The sequence below is a fragment of the Neophocaena asiaeorientalis genome, unplaced genomic scaffold (genome assembly GCF_003031525.2).
Source record: "Neophocaena asiaeorientalis asiaeorientalis breed wild unplaced genomic scaffold, Neophocaena_asiaeorientalis_V1.1 scaffold327, whole genome shotgun sequence".
Lineage (NCBI taxonomy): Eukaryota > Metazoa > Chordata > Mammalia > Artiodactyla > Phocoenidae > Neophocaena > Neophocaena asiaeorientalis.
Genome location: NW_020174560.1, coordinates 1,017,610 through 1,040,833, shown reverse-complemented (window position 1 = coordinate 1,040,833; position 23,224 = coordinate 1,017,610). Strand labels below are relative to the sequence as shown.

Genomic DNA, 23,224 nt, shown 5'->3' with positions numbered 1-23,224 from the left:
GGCCGATGCCAAATAGCATATCCCTAGAACCAAAATTCAAACTATTTTTTAGTTTAAAATATGTGACATGGCAGAAGAAAAACAGCAAGGAAATCCTAATAAATCCGATTTAACATTAATTTTTCTAAGTAGCACTCTAAAACACTGATATTTTGTTGATATCTTCTTGTATTTGAGACCCAAACTAAGGATGACAGGAATTGGTTGGAATACAAAAAATTCTAAGTTTTGGCTTGTTTATGGGCAGGCTTACATAAATAATAAACTAAAAAGCTTTCTCTGGAACCCTCTTCTCTCTACCTTCTCTTTCTAGTACCCACAGCTAATTAAAATTTCAGAGCCTGCTAGTTGTATTTCAGTGTCCATTCTCTCCTTAGTCTTTAGTAACAGAACCAAAATCTTTAGCTAGAAACATTGTCATTCAGCTAAAAGATATTTCCCAGCCCGTTCTGCAGCTTGATAAGGCCATATGACCATGTACTACCCAAGGAGACATAAAGCAAACTTGCAGGGAACTTCTGGTAAGTCTTTCAAAAGTGGGGTAGGTACTTCTTGTCCCTTTTTTCCTTCTCTCTTTGGTCTTAATTAAAAGAAAAAAAAAAGATGAAAGAAGGAAGGAAAAGAAAGGAGGGAAGAAAGAAAAGATGGCTGGAATCTAAGTAGTCATCTTGGTTCATGAGCCACCTCAACAAAGATGGTGGAGCAGAAAGATACTTAAAAGCACGTATAACCTCCATGCCAGCTCTGGATTACTTTCTTTCAGGTTTCCTTTTGGTGTAAGAAAAATAAATTTCTAATGGAAACCACTGTTATTTTAGGTTCTCAGGTAACATATAGCAAAATCTAATCTTAACTAATGAATAAGGACTGACTAGATGCCCTATTATCGGATTCTGGCAAGGACATCAAAACTAAAATGTAGGTAAAGGTTAATACTAGTAATTGTCCTTATATATTCCTTCCTCCTTTGAAATCTGTTCAGTCATCCATCACTTCATTTACCAAGTATTTATTTAGTGCTTACTATTTGTTAGGCACTAAACTATACAAAGGGACACAAACAAGATATAGCCACTACCCTCAAAGAGCTATGGTCTCTAGGGAGAGGATAACATGTAAATAAATGTAATTAGTGCAATATGTAATTTAATAGAAGTGTGTACAGGATGTACTGTGGCAAAACCAAACTGGTCAATGTATAGGTGGCTGGGCACAGTGAGAAAAGGAGACAGAAGGAAGGGAAAACATCAGGAAAGATTCCTTCAAAAGTGATTCTAGAGCATTTTAACCAAGCATCATCTGCCTGCCCTATCTACACAGTCATTGCCTTGCATAACATGGAATAATGATTCTTAACTTTTGATATTCTTTTTTTGCGGTACATGGGCCTCTCACTGTTGTGGACTCTCTCGTTGCGGAGCACAGGCTCCGGATGAGCAGCCTCAGCGGCCATGGCTCACAGGCCCAGCCGCTCCGTGGCATGTGGGATCTTCCTGGACCGGGGCACGAATCCGTGTCCCCTGCATCGGCAGGTGGACTCTCAACCACTGTGCCACCAGGGAAGCCCAACTTTTGATATTCTTTTCCTTCAGTCATAAAAAATGTTCCAAATACACCACAATAAATAAATAAAAGGAAAGAGAATAATACAAAGAACACCCATTTACTTCTTATCATCAAGTATATACTCATTAGTATTTGTTTGAAATTTATATATATATATATATATATATATATATATCATTATAGACTTGGTTGAAAGCTTTCTCCATTGTTTCTCAGCAGGAACCACTATCCTAAGGTTGGCATATCCTTCCTGTCCATGATTTGATGCCACTACTACATTTGTCCCCTAATAACATGTACTCTTTTATCAGTACATAAAAGAGTATTTTGTACATTTATGATTTTACCTGCATAGTATAATAAAAAAGGATAATCTTACAAATTATTTTTATTTTTTACCTCAATGTTACAATTTCACAATTGCTCAATATTGTTAACTGCAAAACTACTTCACTTATTTTAAATTTAAATGGTATCTAACTGGATGAATATATTATAATTTATTATCCATTCTCTCATTGATGAGCTTTTTATAATTACTCCACTCTGTTTTTTATAAGACATTTTACACATCTCCTCATATAGATGTGTAAAAATTTCTCTACAGTACACCCCTACAACAGGAAATGCTGAGTCATAGCGTATATATACTGTCAAATTTCTTAGATATTATAAAATTGCTCTCCAAACTGGTTGTATCAATTTATGCACAACACTAGTATATAAGCAGCTCTATTTTTCTACATTCTTAACAGCATTTGCTGTTTTCACACTTTAATTTTTGTCAATACGTTGAATATGAAATAGTATGTTGTTTGTTAATTTGAATTCTCCTAACTACAAGTGAGATTTAGCTTCTTTTATATGTTTATTAGCAATGTTTTTGACATAAATTATTTAGCAATATGTTTTAAATTTTCATATGTAAAGCTTGAGGAAGTATTTCTTGTTAGTGATTCCTAATTTGGTGGCATTCTCCCAATTGTAAAAACCCAAAATGTCCCCAGACATTGCCAAATGTCCCCTGAGGCAAAAAATGTCCCTGATGATGTCCCCACATCCCTGCTTTTGAGAACCACTCCTCCAGAGACAAACACTATTAATTGACTGGTGTGTAATTTTCCTGCTTTCTTCTATGTATATAACACCTGTATATGTAAAAAAATAAATTATATATCTTTTGCAAGAATTAAATTATACTATATACAGTATTCTATGTTTTCTAAAAAATTATCAATATATAACAGCCTTCTATTCTGTACATTTTAGATATTTTGCATGCTTTTAAAACTTGTTATAATAGTACATTAAACCTTAGCATTTAAGTATATTTACTTCAGATTTTGAATGTAACAAAACATTGCAAAAGCCCCTTCTGTACTTCTTCCCAAGTGTTTTATTATATATTTGAAATATACTAAAAACATACATGTAACAAATATATGTTTTAAAACGTCCATGAATCCATTTAAGAATTACAAAATTGCTAATACTATTGATTTATGTAACATACTCCTATCCTACTATACTAGAGGTAACCACTACTAAGGAACTATGTCATTATCATTCCCATACTATTTACTTTAAAATGGTTTGTCACATACTGTGTATCCTTAACATGTTTTTTTGTTTTGCTGTTTCTTAGCTTCATTAAAATGCGACTGATAGTCTTCTAAAACTTGGTCTTCTTACCCTACAGGATTGTTTTATCATTCATCCACGTGGTTATATGGTATTGTAATTAATACATTCACTTTAACTGATCTAATATTTGATTAGATGAATATGCCACAATTTATTAATCCATCCTCCTCTAGATGAACATTGGGGTTTTCTGCTTACCAGCAATGAACATTCTTGTACACATCTACTACAGCACATGGGTAAAAATTTCTTTGGGGTAGGAAGAAATTCTAGGAATTTCTTCCTACCCTAGGAATAGTATTGACACATCTTTTTCTGATTTATTTCTAGGAGTTCTTCATATATTCTGGATACCAAAATTGTATATGTTATGTGCATTACGAATATTTTCTCCCACTTTTTGGCATAACTTCACTTTCTTACAATTTCTCTTTATGCAGTTTCTCATGGATATTTCCCAAGTGTGCTTTTATACCATTACTTCACATTTTTATAAATATATGTGATGAATAGTTTTAAAAAATATTTTTAAGTTTTAATTTTTATATAAATGGTACCATACTCTATATATCAATATGACTTTTTTAAAAAAAATAATCAATTAATGTATTTATTTATTTTTGACTCTGTCGGGTCTTCGTTTCTGTGCAAGGGCTTTCTCTAGTTGCGGCAAGTGGGGGCCACTCTTCATCGTGGTGCACGGGCCTCTCACTGTCGCGGCCTCTCTTGTCGCGCAGCACAAGCTCCAGACGCACAGGCTCAGTAGTTGTGGCTCACGGGCCTAGTTGCTCTGCGGCATGTGGGATCTTCCCAGACCAGGGCTTGAACCCATGTCCCCTGCATTGGCAGGCAGACTCTCAACCACTGTACCACCGGGGAAGCCCCAATGTGACTTTTTATTAATAACAGATATACTGAGATATGATTCACAAAAAGTTCACTGTTTTAGTGTACAGTTAAGTGGCTTTTAGTACATTCACATAGTTGTACATCAATCACCTAATTCTAGAAAATTTTCATCACCCCTAAAAGAAACCCCATACCCATTAGCAGTCACTTTCTATTTTTCCTTATCCCGCCAGCCCCAGGCAACCATTAATCTATTTTCTGTCTATATGGATTTGACTATTCTGGGCATTTCATATAAATAGAATCATGTAACTTTTTGTGCCTAGTTCCTTTCACTTAGCTTAATGTTTCAAGGTTTGTTTATGTTATAGCATATATCAGAACTTCATTCCTTTTACAGTCCAATAATAGTCCATTGTATTCATGTACTACATTTTGTTTACCTTTCTTAAGTTAAAAAAGGTGAACCAAGAATAAAATTAGGAACAAGATATTATTATAAAAATACTAGGTAGAAAATAAATTAGAAACTCAGTGGTTATGTGACTGAAATAGCAGGTGACTGCGAAGAAAGACTGTGAATCAGAAAAAACAATGAATCACTAAAGCTAAAATACTGGGCAATAAGAAGCATGTAAGTTCGGTAGAGGCTAATCAGAGTTAAAGTATTATAAGCACCTTGTATATTTGAAAGAAGGGTAAAGATTCTGATTAACCTTAGACTAAGTTAAAGATGAATGTTAAATTTTTAAGGTAATCCTTAAAAGATTAGCAAGAGAAGGTACAATTTCTAAATAAGATGGGGGAGAAGAAAAATAAAATGCAAAAACCACCAACCAAAAAATCAAACATAATCAAACAAAAAAATCCAGTAAACATGGGGTAAAAAAGGGATTAAAAACGAGAACAAAGAAAAAAATTTTCAAATAAGATGGTAGAGAGAACTCAAAATGCATTATAATTAGACTAAATATAAAGAATGTGGAGCAATGGGAACTCTTGCATAAGACTAGTAGGAATGAAAATTGGTAGAATTACTTTAGAAAACAATACACCAATCGAACAATTATTTTCTGAGCATATACTATGAGCCAAACATTTTTCCAGGAGATGAAAAAACAGAAAGAAAATTCTAACAATACCTTAAGTTAGGTTGAAGATAAATAAACTCTTTGACCTTATTAATATTTTAGTAATCAACTTTTAAAAAGCATATAAATGATACTCAACATTTGGAATAGAGTTACCTCTTGGGGAAAGAGATATATACAATCAAGAAGAGAGACACAGGCAATGTCAAAGATTCTCATTCTTAGCTGGGTGGTGGAGTATTTGTTTTATTAATCTTTAAACTCTACACATAAAATATAATCATTCTTGCATATGATTAATATTCTCATATAAAGAAATAAAATAGAAATATTTTATAAATAAATAAAACCAGGGACTTCCCGGGTGGCGCAGTGGTTAAGAATCTGCCTGCCAATGCAGGGGACACGGGTTCGAGCCCTGGTCCAGGAAGATCCCACATGCTGCAGAGCAACTAAGCCTGTGCACCACAATTACCAAGCCTGCACTCTAGAGCCCATGAGCCACAACTACTGAGTCCATGTGCCACAACTACTGAAGTCTGTGTGCCTAGAGTCCGTGCTCTGCAACAAGAGAAAACACCACAATGAGAAGCCCGTGCACCACAATGAAGAGTAGCCCCCACTCACCGCAATTCGAGAAAGCTTGCACGCAGCAGCAAAGACCCAACACAGCCAAAAATAAATAAATAAATAAATAAAAATAAAGTTTCCTTTAAAAAAAAGAAATAAAAACAATTTTACAAAAATAATGCAAACAAAAGACCTATCATAGAAGGTACTCAATATACAGTGATTCTTATTGTATTAAGTAATAATAAAATTGCAAAATGCAGTTAACTACCGTGTAAATTTTTCCTGAGTTAAACTTAGTAACAGATGGAAGTTTTGTTGAAAGAAAAATTTACAAGAATACAGCATGTCAGTGAGGTAAGCTCATAAATTTAAATTGAAAGTAATTTGATGGGAGAGGAAGATGGCTGAGTAAGAGGAAATGGAGCTCACCTTTCCCCACAAACACATAAAAAATACATCGACATATGGAAAAATTCTCATGGAAAACTTAACTGGAAACTGGTAGAAGGACTCCTGTACAACCAAGGCTGAAAGAAAGATATGCTGTACCTGTATAGAACGGGAAGAAAAGTGATTGGGTTGGGACCTGTGTCCATGGGAGGGAACTCAGAGGAAAGGGGGGATCACATGGACAGACATTCATCCTGGGGTGTGAGTGGGTTGAGCCACAGACTGGGCGTCCCAGTCCTGGGGTGCTATGAAAAGGAGACAAGCTCCCTTGGCCACTTGGAGAACTGCTGGAACAGACAGAAAGGCTGGAGAAGCCTAGACTCCACTCATGAGGAGTGGGTGGGTGCTAGCCTGCTCCCAGGCAGGGTGGAGAGAGGTCTGCCCTAGAAGCTGCCACCTTCACATGCTCCCCAGTCCAAGCAAAGAGAACACCTCACTCACTCTCCGCCACAGCATGGCACTGGATCTAGGGCACCCAGGACCTGGGAGAAGACTTCACTTAGGGATGCAGAGGCAACCTGGGGGAGCGGGGTGTAGCCCAGATAGGGCAGTGGTAGCCATCGTTGGTGCTTACTCAAGAGATGCCCCAGAAGCAGCCCAGATTTCTTACAGCAGCGTGGCGGCCAGATTTCCTGTGACTGCCTCGCTAAGTTTGCCAGCCCAAGCTGAGCAAACACTCCAGCCCCACTAACTCCATGCTTACCGTACAACACTAGATCTCAGGTGATCACAGCCAGGGAAAAGATGCGACCATGGATTGCATCTGAACAAAGCTGTAGATGCCTACACAGGCAGAGTATCAGACCTCTGTGAGCACACAGGCCCCACTTGCTCCAGGACTCCCCTCCTTTGGGGGCAAAGGCCCAGTGCAGGGAGAAAGAAAAACACATGCTTAAAGGGAACAGAGCTAGCTCTAGCCCGACCCTCAGGGATTCTACTCCAGCAACTTGGGAGCAAATCCCGCCCCTGACAGGGTGATGACAGCCAATGAGCAGAGAAGTCCCACCTCACACTCTGCACAGACTTTAGCTCCTCCATCACCAGCCACAGGCCCTACCAAGGTGACAGCTGCCAGCACACCCTGAGGAAAGATGTGACTGGCATCCACATCAAATCCAGCCCTTCCATTAAAGGCACTGGGAACATGCAGTCAGCACAGTGATGCTCTCAAATAAGAACATGCCCTCAAGACCACAATGGATAACTGTTTCACCAAAATTCCTAGAGACAGAGAAAGTTAACTAAAATGAAAACGCATAGGAACTACTCTTAATTGAAAGAGTAAGAGAAAACCCCTTAAAAAATAAATAATGAAATAGAAATAAATAATTTACCAGATAAAGAGTTCAAAACATTGCTAACTAAATTAGGGAAAAGAATCGATCTAAACACAGATCATCTTAACAGGAACTAGAAAATATAAAAAAGACCCAATTGAGGGAATTCCCTGGTGGTCCAGGGGTTACAACTCTGTGCTTTCACTGCCGAGGGCGCAGGTTCAATCCCTGGTGTGGGAACTAAGATCCCACAAGCTGCGTGGCTTGGCCAAAAAAAAAAAAAAAGAAACCCAATCGAAAATAGATAATTAAATATCTGAAATAAAAAACACCCTGAACACCCTAGAAGGAACAAATGGCAAACTAAATGACACAGAAGAACGCATGCATGATCTGGAAGATAAAATAATGGAAATCAGAACAGCAGTCAGAAAGGCAAATAAAAAAAAAAGTGAAAGTAACATATGGCATCTCTGGGATAGCATGAAATGTACCAATATTCACATTCTAGGAGTTCCAGAAGGAAAAGATAAAGAGGAAGGTATTGAAAATGTATTTGAAGAAATTATGGCTGTAAAATTTCCCAAACTGAAAGAAGGAATCAGATATCTAGGCACAAGAGGCACAGAGATTTGAAAACAAGATAAACCCAAACACACCCACACTAAAATATATCATAATTAAAACAAAAAAAGTTAAAGAGAGAATTCTAAAAGCAGCAAGAGAAAAAGAAAGAGTCATAAAGAAAGGAATCCCCATAAGGCTATCAGTTGATCTCCCTGTAGAAACGTTGCAGGCCAGAAGGGAGTGGCATGATATATTCAAAGTGCTGAAAGGGAAAACTCTGCAACCTAGGAGACCCTATGGAGCAATATTATCATTTAGAACAGAAGGAGAGAGAACTTTTCAGACAAGCAAAAACTAAAAGAATTCAGCAATACCAGATCTACCCTAAAATAAATCCTGAAGGATCTTTTCTGAATGGAAGTGAAGTTAGAATCTATAGGAAAGGTAAATCCCACTAGAAAAGACAGATATATATTAAGGATTGAAGATTACTTAAATAAGTAGATTAAAAGACAAAAAATTGTAAAAGAAACTCTGACTACAATAAACAGTTAAGGGATAAGCATTAAGATGTAAAGTATGACATCAAAAACACAAAATACGGGGGAGGGGAGTAAAAAATGTATATCTTTTAGAATGTGTTTGAACTGAAATGACTATCAGTTTAATGAAGTACATATAATTATGGATCAACATATATGAACCCCATTGTAACCAGAAATCAAAAATTTACAAAAGATATACAAAAAATAAAAAGAAAGGAAACCAAGCACACTACTAAAGAAAATCATCAAACCACAATGGGAGAAACAAAAAGAAGAAATGAACAGAGAAGAACTACAAAAACAACTGGAAAACAAGTAATAAGATGGCAATAAGTACTTACCTATCAATAATTACTGTAAATGTCAGGGGAATAAACACTCCAATCAAAAGACATAGGGTGGGGACTTCCCTGGTGGCTCAGTGGTTAACAATCCACCTGCCAATGCAGGGGACATGGGTTTGAGCTCTGGTCCAGGAAGAGCCCACATGCCATGGAGCAACTAATCCCATGTGCCACAACTACTGAGCCTGTGTGTCACAACTACTGGAGCCCATGCTCCATAAGAGAAGCCACTGCAATGAGAAGCTCATGCATCACAATGAAGAGTAGCCACTTGCTGCAACTAGAGAGTGCCCGCATGCAGCAATGAAGACCCAACACAGCCATAAATAAATAAGTAAGTAAATTAATTTTTTTAAAAAAGGGCATAGGGTGGTTGATTGGATTAAAAAAAATCCCTTCAATATGTTGCCTACCAAAAGACACACTTCAGGGCTAGAGAGACATACAGACTGAAAGTGAGGGGATGAAAGAAAGCTATTTCATATAAATGAAAATGACAAGAAAGTGGGGTAACAATATGTGTATCAGACAAAATAGACTTTAAAACAAAGGCTATAACAAAAGACAAACAAGGACATTATATAATAATAAAGAGATCAATATAAGAGGAGAATATTACACTCATTAACATAAGCACCCTATAACAGGAGGACCTAAATATATAAAGCAAATGCTAACAGACATAAAGGGAGAAACTGACAATAATACAATAACAGTAGGAGACTTTAACACCCCACTGACATCAATGGACAAATCATGTAGACAGAAAATCAATATGGCAATAAGGTCCTAAATGACACAATAGAGTTGGATTTAATCAATGTCTACTGCATACCCCCCCAAAAGCAGAATACACATTCTTTTCAAGCACACAAGAAATGTTCTCTATGATAGACCACATACTGGAACACAAAACAAGTCCCAACAAATTTAGAGGTAAAAATTATATCAAGCACCTTTTCTGACCACAACGGTCTGAAACTAGGAATCAACCACAGAAAAAAAAAAAAAAAAAGTGAAAAGTACAAACACGGAGAGTAAACAACCTGCTATTAAAAAACCCAATGGGTCAATGATGTAATCAAAGAAGAAATCAGAAAATACCTTGAGACAAATAAAAATGAAAACACGACTTTACAAAATCTTTGGGATGTAGAAAAAGCAGTTCTAAGAAGGAAGTTCATAGTGATACAGGCCTTCCTCAAGAAACAAGAAAAATCTCAAATAAACAACCTAACCTACCACCTGCAAGAATTAGAAAAAGAATAAACAAAGCCAAAGTCAGAAGAAGGAAGGAAATAATAAAGATCACAGAGGAAATAAAATAGAGATCAAAAAGACAATAGAAAAGGTCAATAAAACCAAGAGCTGGTTTTTTAAAAGGATAAACAAAATTGACAAACCTCTATCGAGGCACCAAGAAGAAAAGAGAGGACCCAAATAAACAAATTAAGACATCAAAGAGGAGTAATAACAACTGATATCACAGAAATACAAAAAATCATAAGAGAATACTATGTACAGTTATATGCCAACAAATTGGACAACCTAGAAGAAATGGACAAATTTCTAGAAACATACATCCTGCCAAGACTGAGTCAAGAAGAAACAGACAATTTGAATGAACAATCACTAGAAGTGAAATAGAATCTGAAATAAAATAACTCCCTGCAAACAAGTCCAGGACCAAGCAGTTTCACTAGGGAATTCTACCAAAACATATAAAGAACTTATACCTATCCTTCTCAAACTATTCCAAAAAAATTGAAGAGGAGGGAGCACTGCCACATTCATCCTAGGAGGCCACCATTACCCTGATACCAAAACCAGACAAAGACGCCACAAGAAAAAGAAAATTACATGCCAATATCTTTGATGACTATAGATGCAAAAGTCCTCAAAAATATATTAGCGAACCGAATCCAGCAATACATAAAAAGGATTATACACCATGATTAAGTTGGATTAATTCCAGGGGCACAAGGATGGTTCGACATATGCAAATCAATCAATGTGATACACCACATTAACAAAAGGAAAGACAAAAACCACATGATCATCTCAAAAGATGCAGAAAAAGCATTTGACAAAATACAACATGCATTCATGATAAAAAACTCTTGCCAAAGTGGGAACAGAGGGAACATATCTGAACATAATACAGGTTATTTACAAGAAACCCAGAGCCAACATAATACTCACTGGTGAAAAGCTGTAGACCTTCCCACTAAATTCAGGAACATGACAAGAATGCCCATTCTCACCACTTCTACTTAACATAGTATTAAAAGTCCTAGCCACAGCTATCAGACCAGAAAAAGAAATAAAAATTATCCAAATTAAAAGTGAAAAGGTAAAACTGTCACTATTTGCAGATGGCATGATACTCCATAGTGAGAGTCCTAAAATCTCCACAGAAAACTATTAGAACTAATTAATGATTTCAACGAGGTAGCAGGATACAAGATTAATATACATAATTCCGCTGTGGTCTAAAAACTAATAATGAAATATCAGAAACAGAAAGTAAAAAAACAACTCTCTTTAAAATCACATCAAAAATAATAAAATACCTAGGAATAAACCTAACCAAGGAGGTGAAAGACATACACTCTGAAAATGATAAAACAATGATGAAGGAAATTGAAGCTGATATAAAGAAGTGGAAACATATCCTGTGCTCTTGGATTGGAAGAATTAATATTGTTAAAATGGCCATTCTATCCAAAGCAATCTACAAATTTAATTCAATCTTTATCAAAATACCAGAACATTTTTTACAGAGCTACAAACAATCATAAAATTCGTATGGAACCATGAAAGACCCCAAACTGCCAAAATGACCTTGCAAAAAAAGAACAAAGCTGAAGGTATAACTCTTCCAGACATCAGACTATACTAAAAAGCTACAGTAATCAAAACAGTGTGGTACTGACACAAAAGCAGACACATATATCAATGATATAGAACAGACAACCCAGAAATAAACCCACGCACTATGGTCAATTAATCTACAAAAAAGGAGACAACAATACACAATGGAGAAAAGACCATCTCTTCAATAAGTGGTGCTGGGAAAACTGGACAGTCAAATGTAAAACAATGAGATTAGAACATTCCATCACACCATATACAAAAATAAACTCAAAATGGTTTAACGACCTAAATGTAAGAACAGAAATCATAAAACTCCTAGAAGAGAACGTATGCAGAACACTCTTTGACATAAATTATAATAGCAATATTCTTTTAGATCAGTATCCTAAGGCAAAAGAAATAAAAGCAAAAATAAACAAATGCAACTTAATTAAACTTAAAAGCTTTTGTACAGCAAAGGAAATGATCAACAAAATGAAAAAACAACGTATGGGATGGGAGAAAATATTTGCAAATAATGTAACCGAAAAGGGGTTAATATCTGAAAGATACAAAAAGCTCACAAACTCAATATCGAAAAACAAACAACCCCATCAAAAAATGGGCAGAACATCTGAATAGACACTTCTCCAAAGAAGACATACAGATGGCCAACAGGCACATGAAAAGATACTCAGCAATACTAATTATAAGAGAAATGAAAATCAAAACAACGAGATATGACCTCACTCCTGTCAGAATGGCTATCATCAAAAAGGCCTACAAATAACAAATGTTGGCAAGGGTATGGAGAAAAGGGAAACCCTTTTACACTGTTAAAAGTAATGTAAATTGGTGCAGCCACTGTGGAAAACAGTAAGAAGGTTCCTAAAAAAACTAAAAATAGAACTACCATATGATCCAGAAATTCCACTCCTGGGTATCTATCTGGAAAAAATGAGAACGCTGAATGGAAAAGATACATGCACCCCAATGTTCATAGCAGCACTATTTATAATAGCCAGGACATGCCAGAAACCCAAGTGCCCATCAAGAGATGACTGGATTGACTGTTTGCAGATGACATGATACTATACATAGAGAATCCTAAAGATGCTACCAGAAAACTGCTAAAGCTAATCAATGAATTTGGTAAAGTAGCAAGATTCAAAATTAATGCACAGAAATCTCTTGCATTCCTATATATTGATGATGAAAAATCTGAGAGAGAAATTAAGGAAACACACTCCCATTTACCAGTGCAACAAAAAGAATAAAATACCTAGGAATAAACCTACCCAAGGAGACAAAAGACCTGTATGCAGAAAACTATAAGACACTGATGAAAGAAATTAAAGATGATACAAACAGATGGAGAGATATAGAATGTTCTTGGACTGGAAGAATCAACATTGTGAAAATGACTATACTACCCAAAGCAATCTACAGTTCAATGCAATCCGTATCAAACAACCAATGACATTCTTCACATAAGAGTCATGTACCACAATGTTCATTGCAGCACTATTTACAATAACCAGGACATGGAAGCAACCTAAATGTCCATCAACAGATGAATGGACAAAGAAGATGTGGCACATATATACAATGGAATATTACTCAGCCATAAAAAATGAAATTGAGTTATTTGTAGTGAGGTAGAGTCTGTCATACAGAGTGAAGTAAGTCAGAAAGAGAAAAACAAATACCATATGCTAACACATATATATAGAATCTAAAAAAAAAAAAGGTTCTGAAGAACCTAGAAGCATGATAGGAGTAAAGATGCAGACATAGAGAATGGACTTAGGGACACAGGGAGGGGGAAGGGTAAGTTGGGACGAAGTGAGAGAGTGGCATCGACATATATACACTACCAAATGTAAAATAGTTAGTGGGAAGCAGCTGCATAGCAAAGGGAGATCAGCTTGGTGCTTTGTGACCACCTAGAGGGGTGGGATAGGGAGGGTGGGAGGGAGTCGCAAGAGGGAGCGGATATGGTGATATAAGTATACGTATAGCTGATTCACTTTGTTATACAGCAGAAACTAACACAACAATGTAAAGCAATTATACTCCAATAAAGATCTTAAAAATAAAAAAAGAATAGATGACTGGATTAAGAAGATGTGTGTTTGTGTGATTGTGTGTGTGAATGTATATATAATGGAATACTACTCAGCCATAAAAAAGAATGAAATTCTGCCATTTGCAGCAACATGGATTGACCTAGAGAATATGTTTAGTGAAATAAGTCAAAGACAAATATTATGTGATATCACTTACATGTGCAATGTAAAACACAGTACAAATGAATGTATATGCAAAACAGAAACAGAGTCACAGGTGTAGAGAACAAACTTCTGGTTACCAAAGAAGAGCAGGAAGGGGGGGGGTAGGGACAAATTTCAGGTATGGGATTAATAGATATAAAATACTATATATAAAATAGATAAGCAACAAAGATTTACTGTACAGCACAAGGAATTATAGCCATTATCTTCTAATAACCTATAATGGAGTATAACCTGCAAAAATACTGAATCAGTATGCTGTACACCTGAAACTAATATAATACTGTAAACTGAGTATACTTCAATAAAAATAATAAATTGGAGGTAATTTATTTTTGATTAAAAATAGGTTCCAATAATTTCTTGTATAACTAATGTCATGTTTTCACCGTAAACAAAAATCAACTTTGTTAATTGGACAAATAAATGTCCTTAACTTTTTCTGATATCTAAATGATGAATCTAAAAAATGTCACTTCCTTATAATGTTAGTCACCTACTTCCCAACCTAATACAAAGAATACCTCATTAACTGTATTCAGACATTGGGTATACCATTGCTCACTACAGCTTTCCTCAAATGTTACATAAATGGCAAGAGGTAAAGTAAATATCAGCGAAATGGCATCTATATCCCAAAGCATCTTTCTCAGATACAAAAACGTAGATAGCGAGAAGGTGCAGTAATTCTTCTTCTTCAAGCCAACTAAAAAAAAAAATCCCTATTTGCTATGTTTACCATACCTACTTATAAGTTTAACAGTGGGATCAAAGGAGACACATAGTATTAGTTCAGTGCTAGAAATTATTTTCCAGTATATCCTGATACAAAATTGTCTACCTCGACTACTAAAACATGAAAGATTTCATGAAGTCAATGCCCCACAAACATACATCTTGAAGGTAATTTCCTCATCAAATTCTAACCTCTTAGCCTTTGTTAATAATTGTACTGTGTTAGCTAATGACTTAATAACCACATAATCAGTCAATACCTTTTCCTTGTGAAACCTTTTATATCACCAATTTCCTAGATACTATATGCAATATACTTATAAGCAATAAAGTAAAAAAATGTAATTTTATTACATTTTAAATACTTGAACATATTGGCCTTATCTATTACTAAATAGGAAATGTGTTAAAAATGTAATGGACAATAAAGTTGAATTTGTCTACAAAGTAGCAACTAAAATAGAAGGATCTATTTCAAATTAAAGTGATACAGATATTATTACATTAATATGTAACTATTCAAAAAAGTAAGAGTAGCTTAGGAAATGTACGGGCAGATAGAAGCTAATATGGATTTTAGAAAAAAAAATTTATTAAGTGAAATTTAGTTTCAAACTCTGAAAAAGAGAGAATGCTCTACTAAATATAGTCACTAAAAATATTTAGAATAAAAGCAGGGAAGCTGAATTTACACAGAATGTAGGTTTCCTTTGCTGTAAAACTGCCATTTTATGTTTCTACAAAAATCAATTTGCTAAGGCTCAAAGGAGGACCAAAAGTGGAATACTCAATGTGCAAGCAACTCATATTTCTCAGAATCAATATAAATTTAGATGATTTTCATATCTCTAAGAAAATTAATCAGATTTTAAAAATATCATGTGCTAGGAAAATTTAAACTGAGTCAAAGAATAATGACTGCCAGGTAAAGTCATTAGCTGAATAGTTTTCTCCTTATCCAGATGAATGGTTAGTATTAAATCTTGGATGTTCAAAAATATATATTACAGCACTATCATTAAAAAACAGTAATTATTCATTTTTAGATATTAATAGATATGCTTTTAAACCTCAAACATTCTATTTTTTGAAAATGTTATTACTGATTGTAAAACTTGCTATTAACCAGAACTTACATTTCAGCCACAAATAAAAAGAGAGTAAAACATAGGGAAAGATATTCAGGATTTCGAAGATATGAAGGAGACATCTCAAGTACCTAATTAATAAGAATTTTATAGAGCACAAACCAGGTGTTTAAATGGTGGTAGGTACACAGAGATTGTAAGCTTTGACTTACTGATAAAACAAAACACAGAAGATTACAGGGTACTGCAAAATAATGTTCAGTGCCACAGATGTGCAAAATATGGCAATATTGGCCTGAACTATAAAAGTTAGCAAGGAGCTGTACAAAGGAGTTGGAATTGAGTCAGAATTTGAACAAAGAGTAAGATTCAAACTGGCACTGAAAAGGGTATTACTATAGGACCATGCAAAGGTCTGAATATGTGAATGAATGGTAATGCGTATTTATTCCAGCTATGCATTCTCATACTGTTCCTAAAAGTGTAAAAAATCATTATCCAGGGCTTCCCTGGTGGCGCAGTGGTTGAGAGTCCGCCTGCCGATGAAGGGGACATGGGTTCGTGCCCCGGTCCAGGAAGATCCCACATGCCACGGAGCGGCTGCGCCCGTGAGCCATGGCCACTGAGCCTGCGCGTCCGGAGCCTGTGCTCCGCAACGGTAGAGGCCACAACAGTGAGAGGCCTGCGTACCGAAAAAAAATATATATATATATATTATCCACAAAAACTGATAGGAAAGTAGAGGCTGTGAACCTTCGGCATTATATCCATTTTCATATTAAAAAAAAAATCACACATTTTTGCTGTCATCTTCCAGGTATCCTGAGAGGAAAAGTTTTATAATCATTTTCTGCTTATCCTATATCGGCAGGCGGACTCTCAACCACTGCGCCACCAGGGAAGCCCCGTATTTTTTCTTTTTTAATCATCTTATGTTTCTTTTATATACAGAAACTCTCAATATAATACTATTTGGTACATTGCTACCATCTTCTTTATATCTAGTAGGCTTCTATTTTGTTCTTTAAGATTTAGTTTCCCTTCACATTTTAAACAATTGAGTAATAGAGTATTATTTCCTTGCACTTATTGCCATTACATATTTGAAGTCTACTTCACTTTGTCATAATTTATCCCATGTTTTCTTTGATTCTATACTGTAAAACGTCACATTTGTCTCATTCCTACACAGGAGGAAACTGATTAATTTGAAGGTCAATTTAGTTACAAAAGGTTTTATTTCTATTTTGTACTAATGAACCACCATGAACTGCCCAAATTAAACATGAACTAAACAGTTTAAACCCAAACTGCCATTCATTTAACTGTAAATCGATAACTCTTCAAGAAACTAATGGCTCCAATCCCTTATCCTCTCAAAGAATGAGAATATTTCCTTGCTGTTGTTTTATGGAAGAAAAATGAAAATTTCAAGTATTTACCATTTCCAGTTTCTCTACTTTAAGGCGAACAGAGGGATTTAGGGAAATCTTCTTTCCTTGTGGTCCATAATTATTAGTCAAGGCAGGGGCAATATCTACGAGACAACAGGGTACACATTAATTGGAAATTTAATTGGAATAGAATTTTTCATTTGACAGGATGTGTTCTGGGCTCCTGAGGTTCAGAAAGAATTCTGGCTAATCAGTTGGCAGTTTTCACTTTTGTTTTCATGATTTTTTGTTCTTTAAATCTAAAATGTATTATATAAACCAGCTTCACTTAAGCCTTAAAAGACATGATATAAAAAGAGTGGGCAATTATGCATTAGGTCCCACAGAAATATTAATACAACAAACATACATCCCACCAGTTACCTTGTCATCACAACAGCTTACTAATTGCAAAATGAAACGTCTTTTTTTTCTTCCAAAATAAGCAAAATCATATTAGAAATTTTAAAAGGTCATGATTTTTCTCTGGCAAAAGTGGTTTTGCTACATGAGTTCTGGAGGTACTATGGAAAAACTCACAAATGCAAACTGTTTCAAGTTTGCACATAAAGTATGATATAGGCTCAGAACTTCTTGAACTAAAAATCCTATTTCTTATTTTACAGAAGTTATATTCCAAGTAGCATAAATGGATTCTCAAGAGTTGAGTGTCATACACCTCTCACCCATTCTCTAACGCCTTCTCAGTCTACCCTGATTATTTAGACGAGCTATGTCCTTGTTGCCTGAGTAAAAAACAGGTGTCACAAGGGACTAGAATTTGAAAAATTATTTGCCTTAATATGCCAAAGTTTCTCAAGCAAATTCCTGCAATTCATGTCAATCCTTATATCTAAATTGTCACCATTCTAAATACACTTTTAAATGGTATTTTACTAGTTCTACATAGAAACAAGAGGAAGAGAAAAAACTTTTTAAAATGTCACATTTTTATGCAGCGTTTTAATTTTTTTTTATTTCTCAGAGCATCTGTCTCTAAGTACAAAATGATTTGCATTCTCTTTCTTAAGAACATAAGAAGTGCATAGGAAAATAAATAGTCTTCCTCTAAACCTTTAACGCTTCCTTAACATTCTATGTAAAATCTTGAATATAGCTTATAGGTGTCAAGATCATGAAAAAAAAATGGTTACTGACTTTTAGCTTTAAATGGAAGTCAAACCTAGAGAAAGACTGGTTTTAGTATAATACAATTTTTACAATTTTGACATAAGCAACAAAGACGCCTTAGTTGCTGTGATACCTAATTGTTGGCCAAGGGCTAAAAATATATTATACATATAAAATTTTTTCCTCTTAAGAGAAATTTTGTGCCAAACCTAAAGTGTAGCATAAAATATCAGCATGGAGTGAAGTGGTTTGGAAGCCCAAAGAGCGGGTAAGTCAAACCTTATCTTTCATTTTTAGGGTTTGGACATGTGAGGCTTGACAACGACTTTCAGTCTGGTGCCTGACCTATCATTAAGACACAGTAACACAAGGTGGACCCAAGCTAACCTAGTTATGATCTCAGACCAAGACTAACCCTGGGTGTGAATTACTCAATTCAAGTGTGTGTGGAAGGCATAGAGAGAAGACAAAAGAGAGGGAGGGATAGGGACTCACACCAAGGCGTGGGTTCTCACTTATGTTTTCCTACATCTAAGCATAAAAATTTGCTATGTGCAGCAGTGGAAATAACAGATTAACTCTTATTTATGCTTACTTTTAGCCAGGCATTACACTAAGTACTTTATATATATAATCTCATTTAATCTTTACAATAACCACAGTGACACAGGTGTTATTATTTCCAACCCAAGAATGATGAGACTAAGGCCCAAAAGGGTAAAGAAACTAGCCCAAGATCATACAACTAGTAGGTGACCATGTTAGGATTCTAATCTCTTATGACCCCTGAAGACAATTTCTTAAATGTGTCAATATCTTTCATCATCAGTTTTCTCATCTGTAAAGTAGGAAGAATAAAACAGATCACCTTACAGGAATTGTAAAGGTAAATTAAAAATCATAGAAAACTACTATGAAAACTATAAAGTAGCGTTAATAGTAACACAGACACACAGAGATTTAATAGGAGATTTAATGTAAACTTATAATAATCCCCCATTTAACAATATGCAATCATGGCTTAACAAAACCTCACTTTCTTCTAGCCAAACTTCCCCTAAATCTTTACATTTGAGCCAAAACCTTAGGAGGATGTGGACATAAATCCAGCAGGCTTTGGTAATTCAAGGTAACTTGACCTGAAAAGCTCTCCCACAGACAGTTTTCCTCATTTGCCAGTGTCCTCTCTCACTTTCAGCCTTGGGCTCTTTATTTGCTCCTCTCTGGGAGGGGGTGAGAATTTTCAAAGTATGGCTTATTATTCCCTTGGCTCTTCTCTTCCTATTCCTCTTTTTAGGAGCAGAAGAAAGGAAATGTTTTATAAGGGTAGGATCAATACCATTTAGTTAATACCATGAACCCTCACCATGGATATTTTTCCCCATACTAGTTTGTTTTCAGTTTTAAAAGCCTTATTGCAGGAGAATTAAGGCTTGTGTGGTGGTAAAGTTAATGATCGTATTCCTTCACGTAGTAATTCTTTACTGATTTCCTTAGGAATGTCTTTAGCATGTTTTTAGCTCACTCACAAACTCACGCATTATTCAGCGTATGGCAGTAGTAAACAACTCTGGATTCTGAAATAAGAAATTCATATAACAGAATAGTTTCGAAAAACATACTCAAGTATAATGTGAATTTTAAACATTCTAACCAGTTTTACACTTTGGAATGCTTTTGAGATGAGAACAGGGGTAGACTTGCCTCATTAAGTTTATTTTTGTTGAGGTTAACATTAAAACTCATTTATGTTTTTTAATAAATACCAGCTGGCTGAAGGAGTCTAGATGTGATGGTTAAGGATCTAATTTGAGAACAATCTATAATTAACTACTTATAACAGACAAATCACAAGGTAGATAAGTTACCTAGAGATAATTTAGAGTTGACTTTGCTTTGTTTTTCTCCCCAGAAACATCTGGCCTACTACATTTATGTGGAAGAAAATGGTACTGAGTCAATTCCATTTCTACTCTAGAAAAATGTTCCATTTTACTTGCATTTTAATATTTACATACAGTTAACTCACTCAAATATGTTTTTCACTAAATTATTTTTCTATTACAAAATCTAGCATCATTTCTTATAGTCACTGATGTAAATTTACCTCAGTTTGTTCATTACTACAGGATCTCCTTGCTCTAATCACATTTGCCTCCTAGGGTCACCTGACATGTAGCTTGACCTAACTTCTTTGCATTTGATGATGATGCCTCCTTCACTTAGGATGATCTGTTACCTTCATCCATCTGTTGATGTTTATCACTTCTTTCAAGATCCAGATGATGTCTGACTTTTGCCAAGAAATTTTTCTCTATAGATTTCTGCATATTTTGTGACAAAATCTTTACTATGTACTAGCTTCTGGGGTAGAGGGGGAGGATGCAAAATTGAATTAAAGGACAGAAGCTTTCACTTCTGCTCTAAAAAACATGCCCTGGAATATTATCTGAGCTATACTCTAAACTTCAGCTTCCGTAATATTAATAATAATGACAGCAAAATGTACTGAGCATATTCTATGCACCAATTACAAAGTGCTTGACATACATAATCTTGTCTAATACTCATAACAAACCCATGAGGAAACTATTTCAATATAATAAGCTAATTCAGCCAATAAGTTGGGAGCAACTTATTCAGAGCCTGGTGACTAACCACTGTGTTTTCCCTATATCACACTCAGGTCACTTACTACTTCTTCCCTTAATCTACTTTGCTCATGTCTTTACACATCTTGTGCAAATGTGTTATTTGTCCATAAGACATATACTTCTTAGAGTACCAAAACCACCCACCCCCTGCTCTAGTCAACACAGAACACTGCAAATAGTCTAGTATTTATTCAATAAAATAATCACACACGCACACACATAAAAAAACACACACACATATGTGCTTTCTAATCTGAATAATGAAGGTTTTTAATCCCACATTTTATTTCACAATACACTATTAAGTATCTCATGGAAAAAAAATCCCAGTTCCTTCATATTTTCTACCGAACTATGACGCACATGACATACTCAGTAAATACTTACTGAGTAAATAAATTGGCTAAAAGAGGCATCAAGAGAATGAAAATTAATTATGTAAAGGAAATAATACTAATAAAGTTTCTAAGGGTCAACAAATTCCACTAAGTAAAATGGCATATAATTGACAGCTAAAGATTGTTCCTAACCCACTGGTAAATATTGCTCCAAATCAGAGAAACTACTATGGAATTCACTATAAATTCCTGTTAAGTATAGGAGCTATGTGCTATGGTCTGAATGTTTGTGTCCACCCGAAATTCATATGTTGAAATCCTAACCTCCGGAGTTGAGGCCTTTGGGAGTGCTTAGAGCATGAAGGTGGAGCCCTCACGAATGCGATTAGTGTTATTACAAAAGAGGTCCCACAGTGCTCCCAAGTACTTTCCACCATGTGAGGACACAATAAGAAGCCTGCAACCACAAGGAAGTTCTCACCCAGACCATGCTGGCACCATGATCCAGCCTCCAGAACTGTGAGAAATGTTTGTTATTTATAAGCCACCCATTCTGTGGTATTTTGTTAGAGTAACCCACACAGACTAAGACACTATATAATTTCTGCTAACTCTTCTTTATTTTGCAGTTTTGATCTACACAATGCTATTAAAAATTAAAGTATACGAGTAACAATTTGGTTTATAATTTAGACATGTAATTAACTCTTCCTTTCAATAAGTATAGTTTTTTTTTGTTTGTTTGTTTTTATTGTTGTTCCCTTTAACTTTTGGAGATAATTTAAGGGAAGGAATTTTTTCTTGATATTTGAGCCTACAAACACTTTACAGATTGATAAAAATCCTTTTTTTATGGGTAGCTTACACAATTAATCCTTTACTGTTTTGAAAAGTCAATAAATCATTTCATGCTAATTAAAAACCAGTAATACTGAATTCACAATACTGATGTTCTTTCTAATTTATGTCTATATAATCTCTTCCAAGAAAAACAAAACATACTTCTTTTCTTAAGCTATGCTCCCTTCTATAATTTCTCTGAAAGGTGCATTTAATAAACCTCACGAGGATTTCACTAAAAGGGCAAGGCAGCCTAATCTTGAGTTATAGAAGAGTTTTCATTATTTGGTTTCAACAGTTCATTGTTTATTACAGCTTCATAGACACTGCGATGATAATGCATCTTTTAAAATTTCAACCCTTTGTTCAGGAAAATTTCCAATAAAAGTCATAATCTAACAGGGACCGCTGCACAATGGATTCATTTCGCTCTTTTATTCAATGAAGGAAAAAGGCATAATGCACCCTTCTTTAAAGTCTTTTAAGTCACATTATGTACTCCTCATTGAGAGAGTAATTGAAAAAAATAACAGGAAAGAGGAATTAAATGTGCATTTACCTGTATTAGGCATATCTGTAGGGCTGTTGTCTGAAGAAGTAATTGGAATCTGTTCTGTTTTCTTGTATCCAGTTTTTATCTATGAAAGAAAATGAGGAAGGTGAAATGTCATTTTCTAAAGTAGGTCAAAAACCAGACGAGAAGCTCATGTTAACATAAAAAGAATGATTAAAGAGATTAAAGCAATAGTCCCCCAAATATAAAACCTTAAAAATTTTGGTATATTTACCTTCAAACACAGCAATTCAGAATGAAAGTAACAACTGCTTTCAGCTCTACCATACCCAAGGACAACAAAATATAAGGCTATGCACTGTGTCTCTGAAAAGGTATTATAACCCCAAATGAGAAAGTATAAAGGGCTAAGAGAAAATCTTAAACTCTGTATCT

At 35.1% G+C, this 23,224-nt stretch overlaps 1 protein-coding gene across 3 annotated transcripts in view; it reads right to left on the bottom strand.

The window, feature by feature from the left end:
- STXBP4 (syntaxin binding protein 4) overlaps nucleotides 1–23,224 on the bottom strand; it is a 182,738-nt gene that overhangs the window by 125,163 nt on the left and 34,351 nt on the right. For all 3 annotated transcript variants that reach the window (XM_024757529.1, XM_024757527.1, XM_024757528.1), the window contains 2 exons: nucleotides 22,835–22,913; nucleotides 17,322–17,416 (listed from right to left, as the gene is read on the bottom strand). In XM_024757529.1, coding sequence (XP_024613297.1) covers nucleotides 17,322–17,416; nucleotides 22,835–22,913 — 174 coding nt within the window. The remainder of the gene's footprint in view (nucleotides 1–17,321; nucleotides 17,417–22,834; nucleotides 22,914–23,224) is intronic.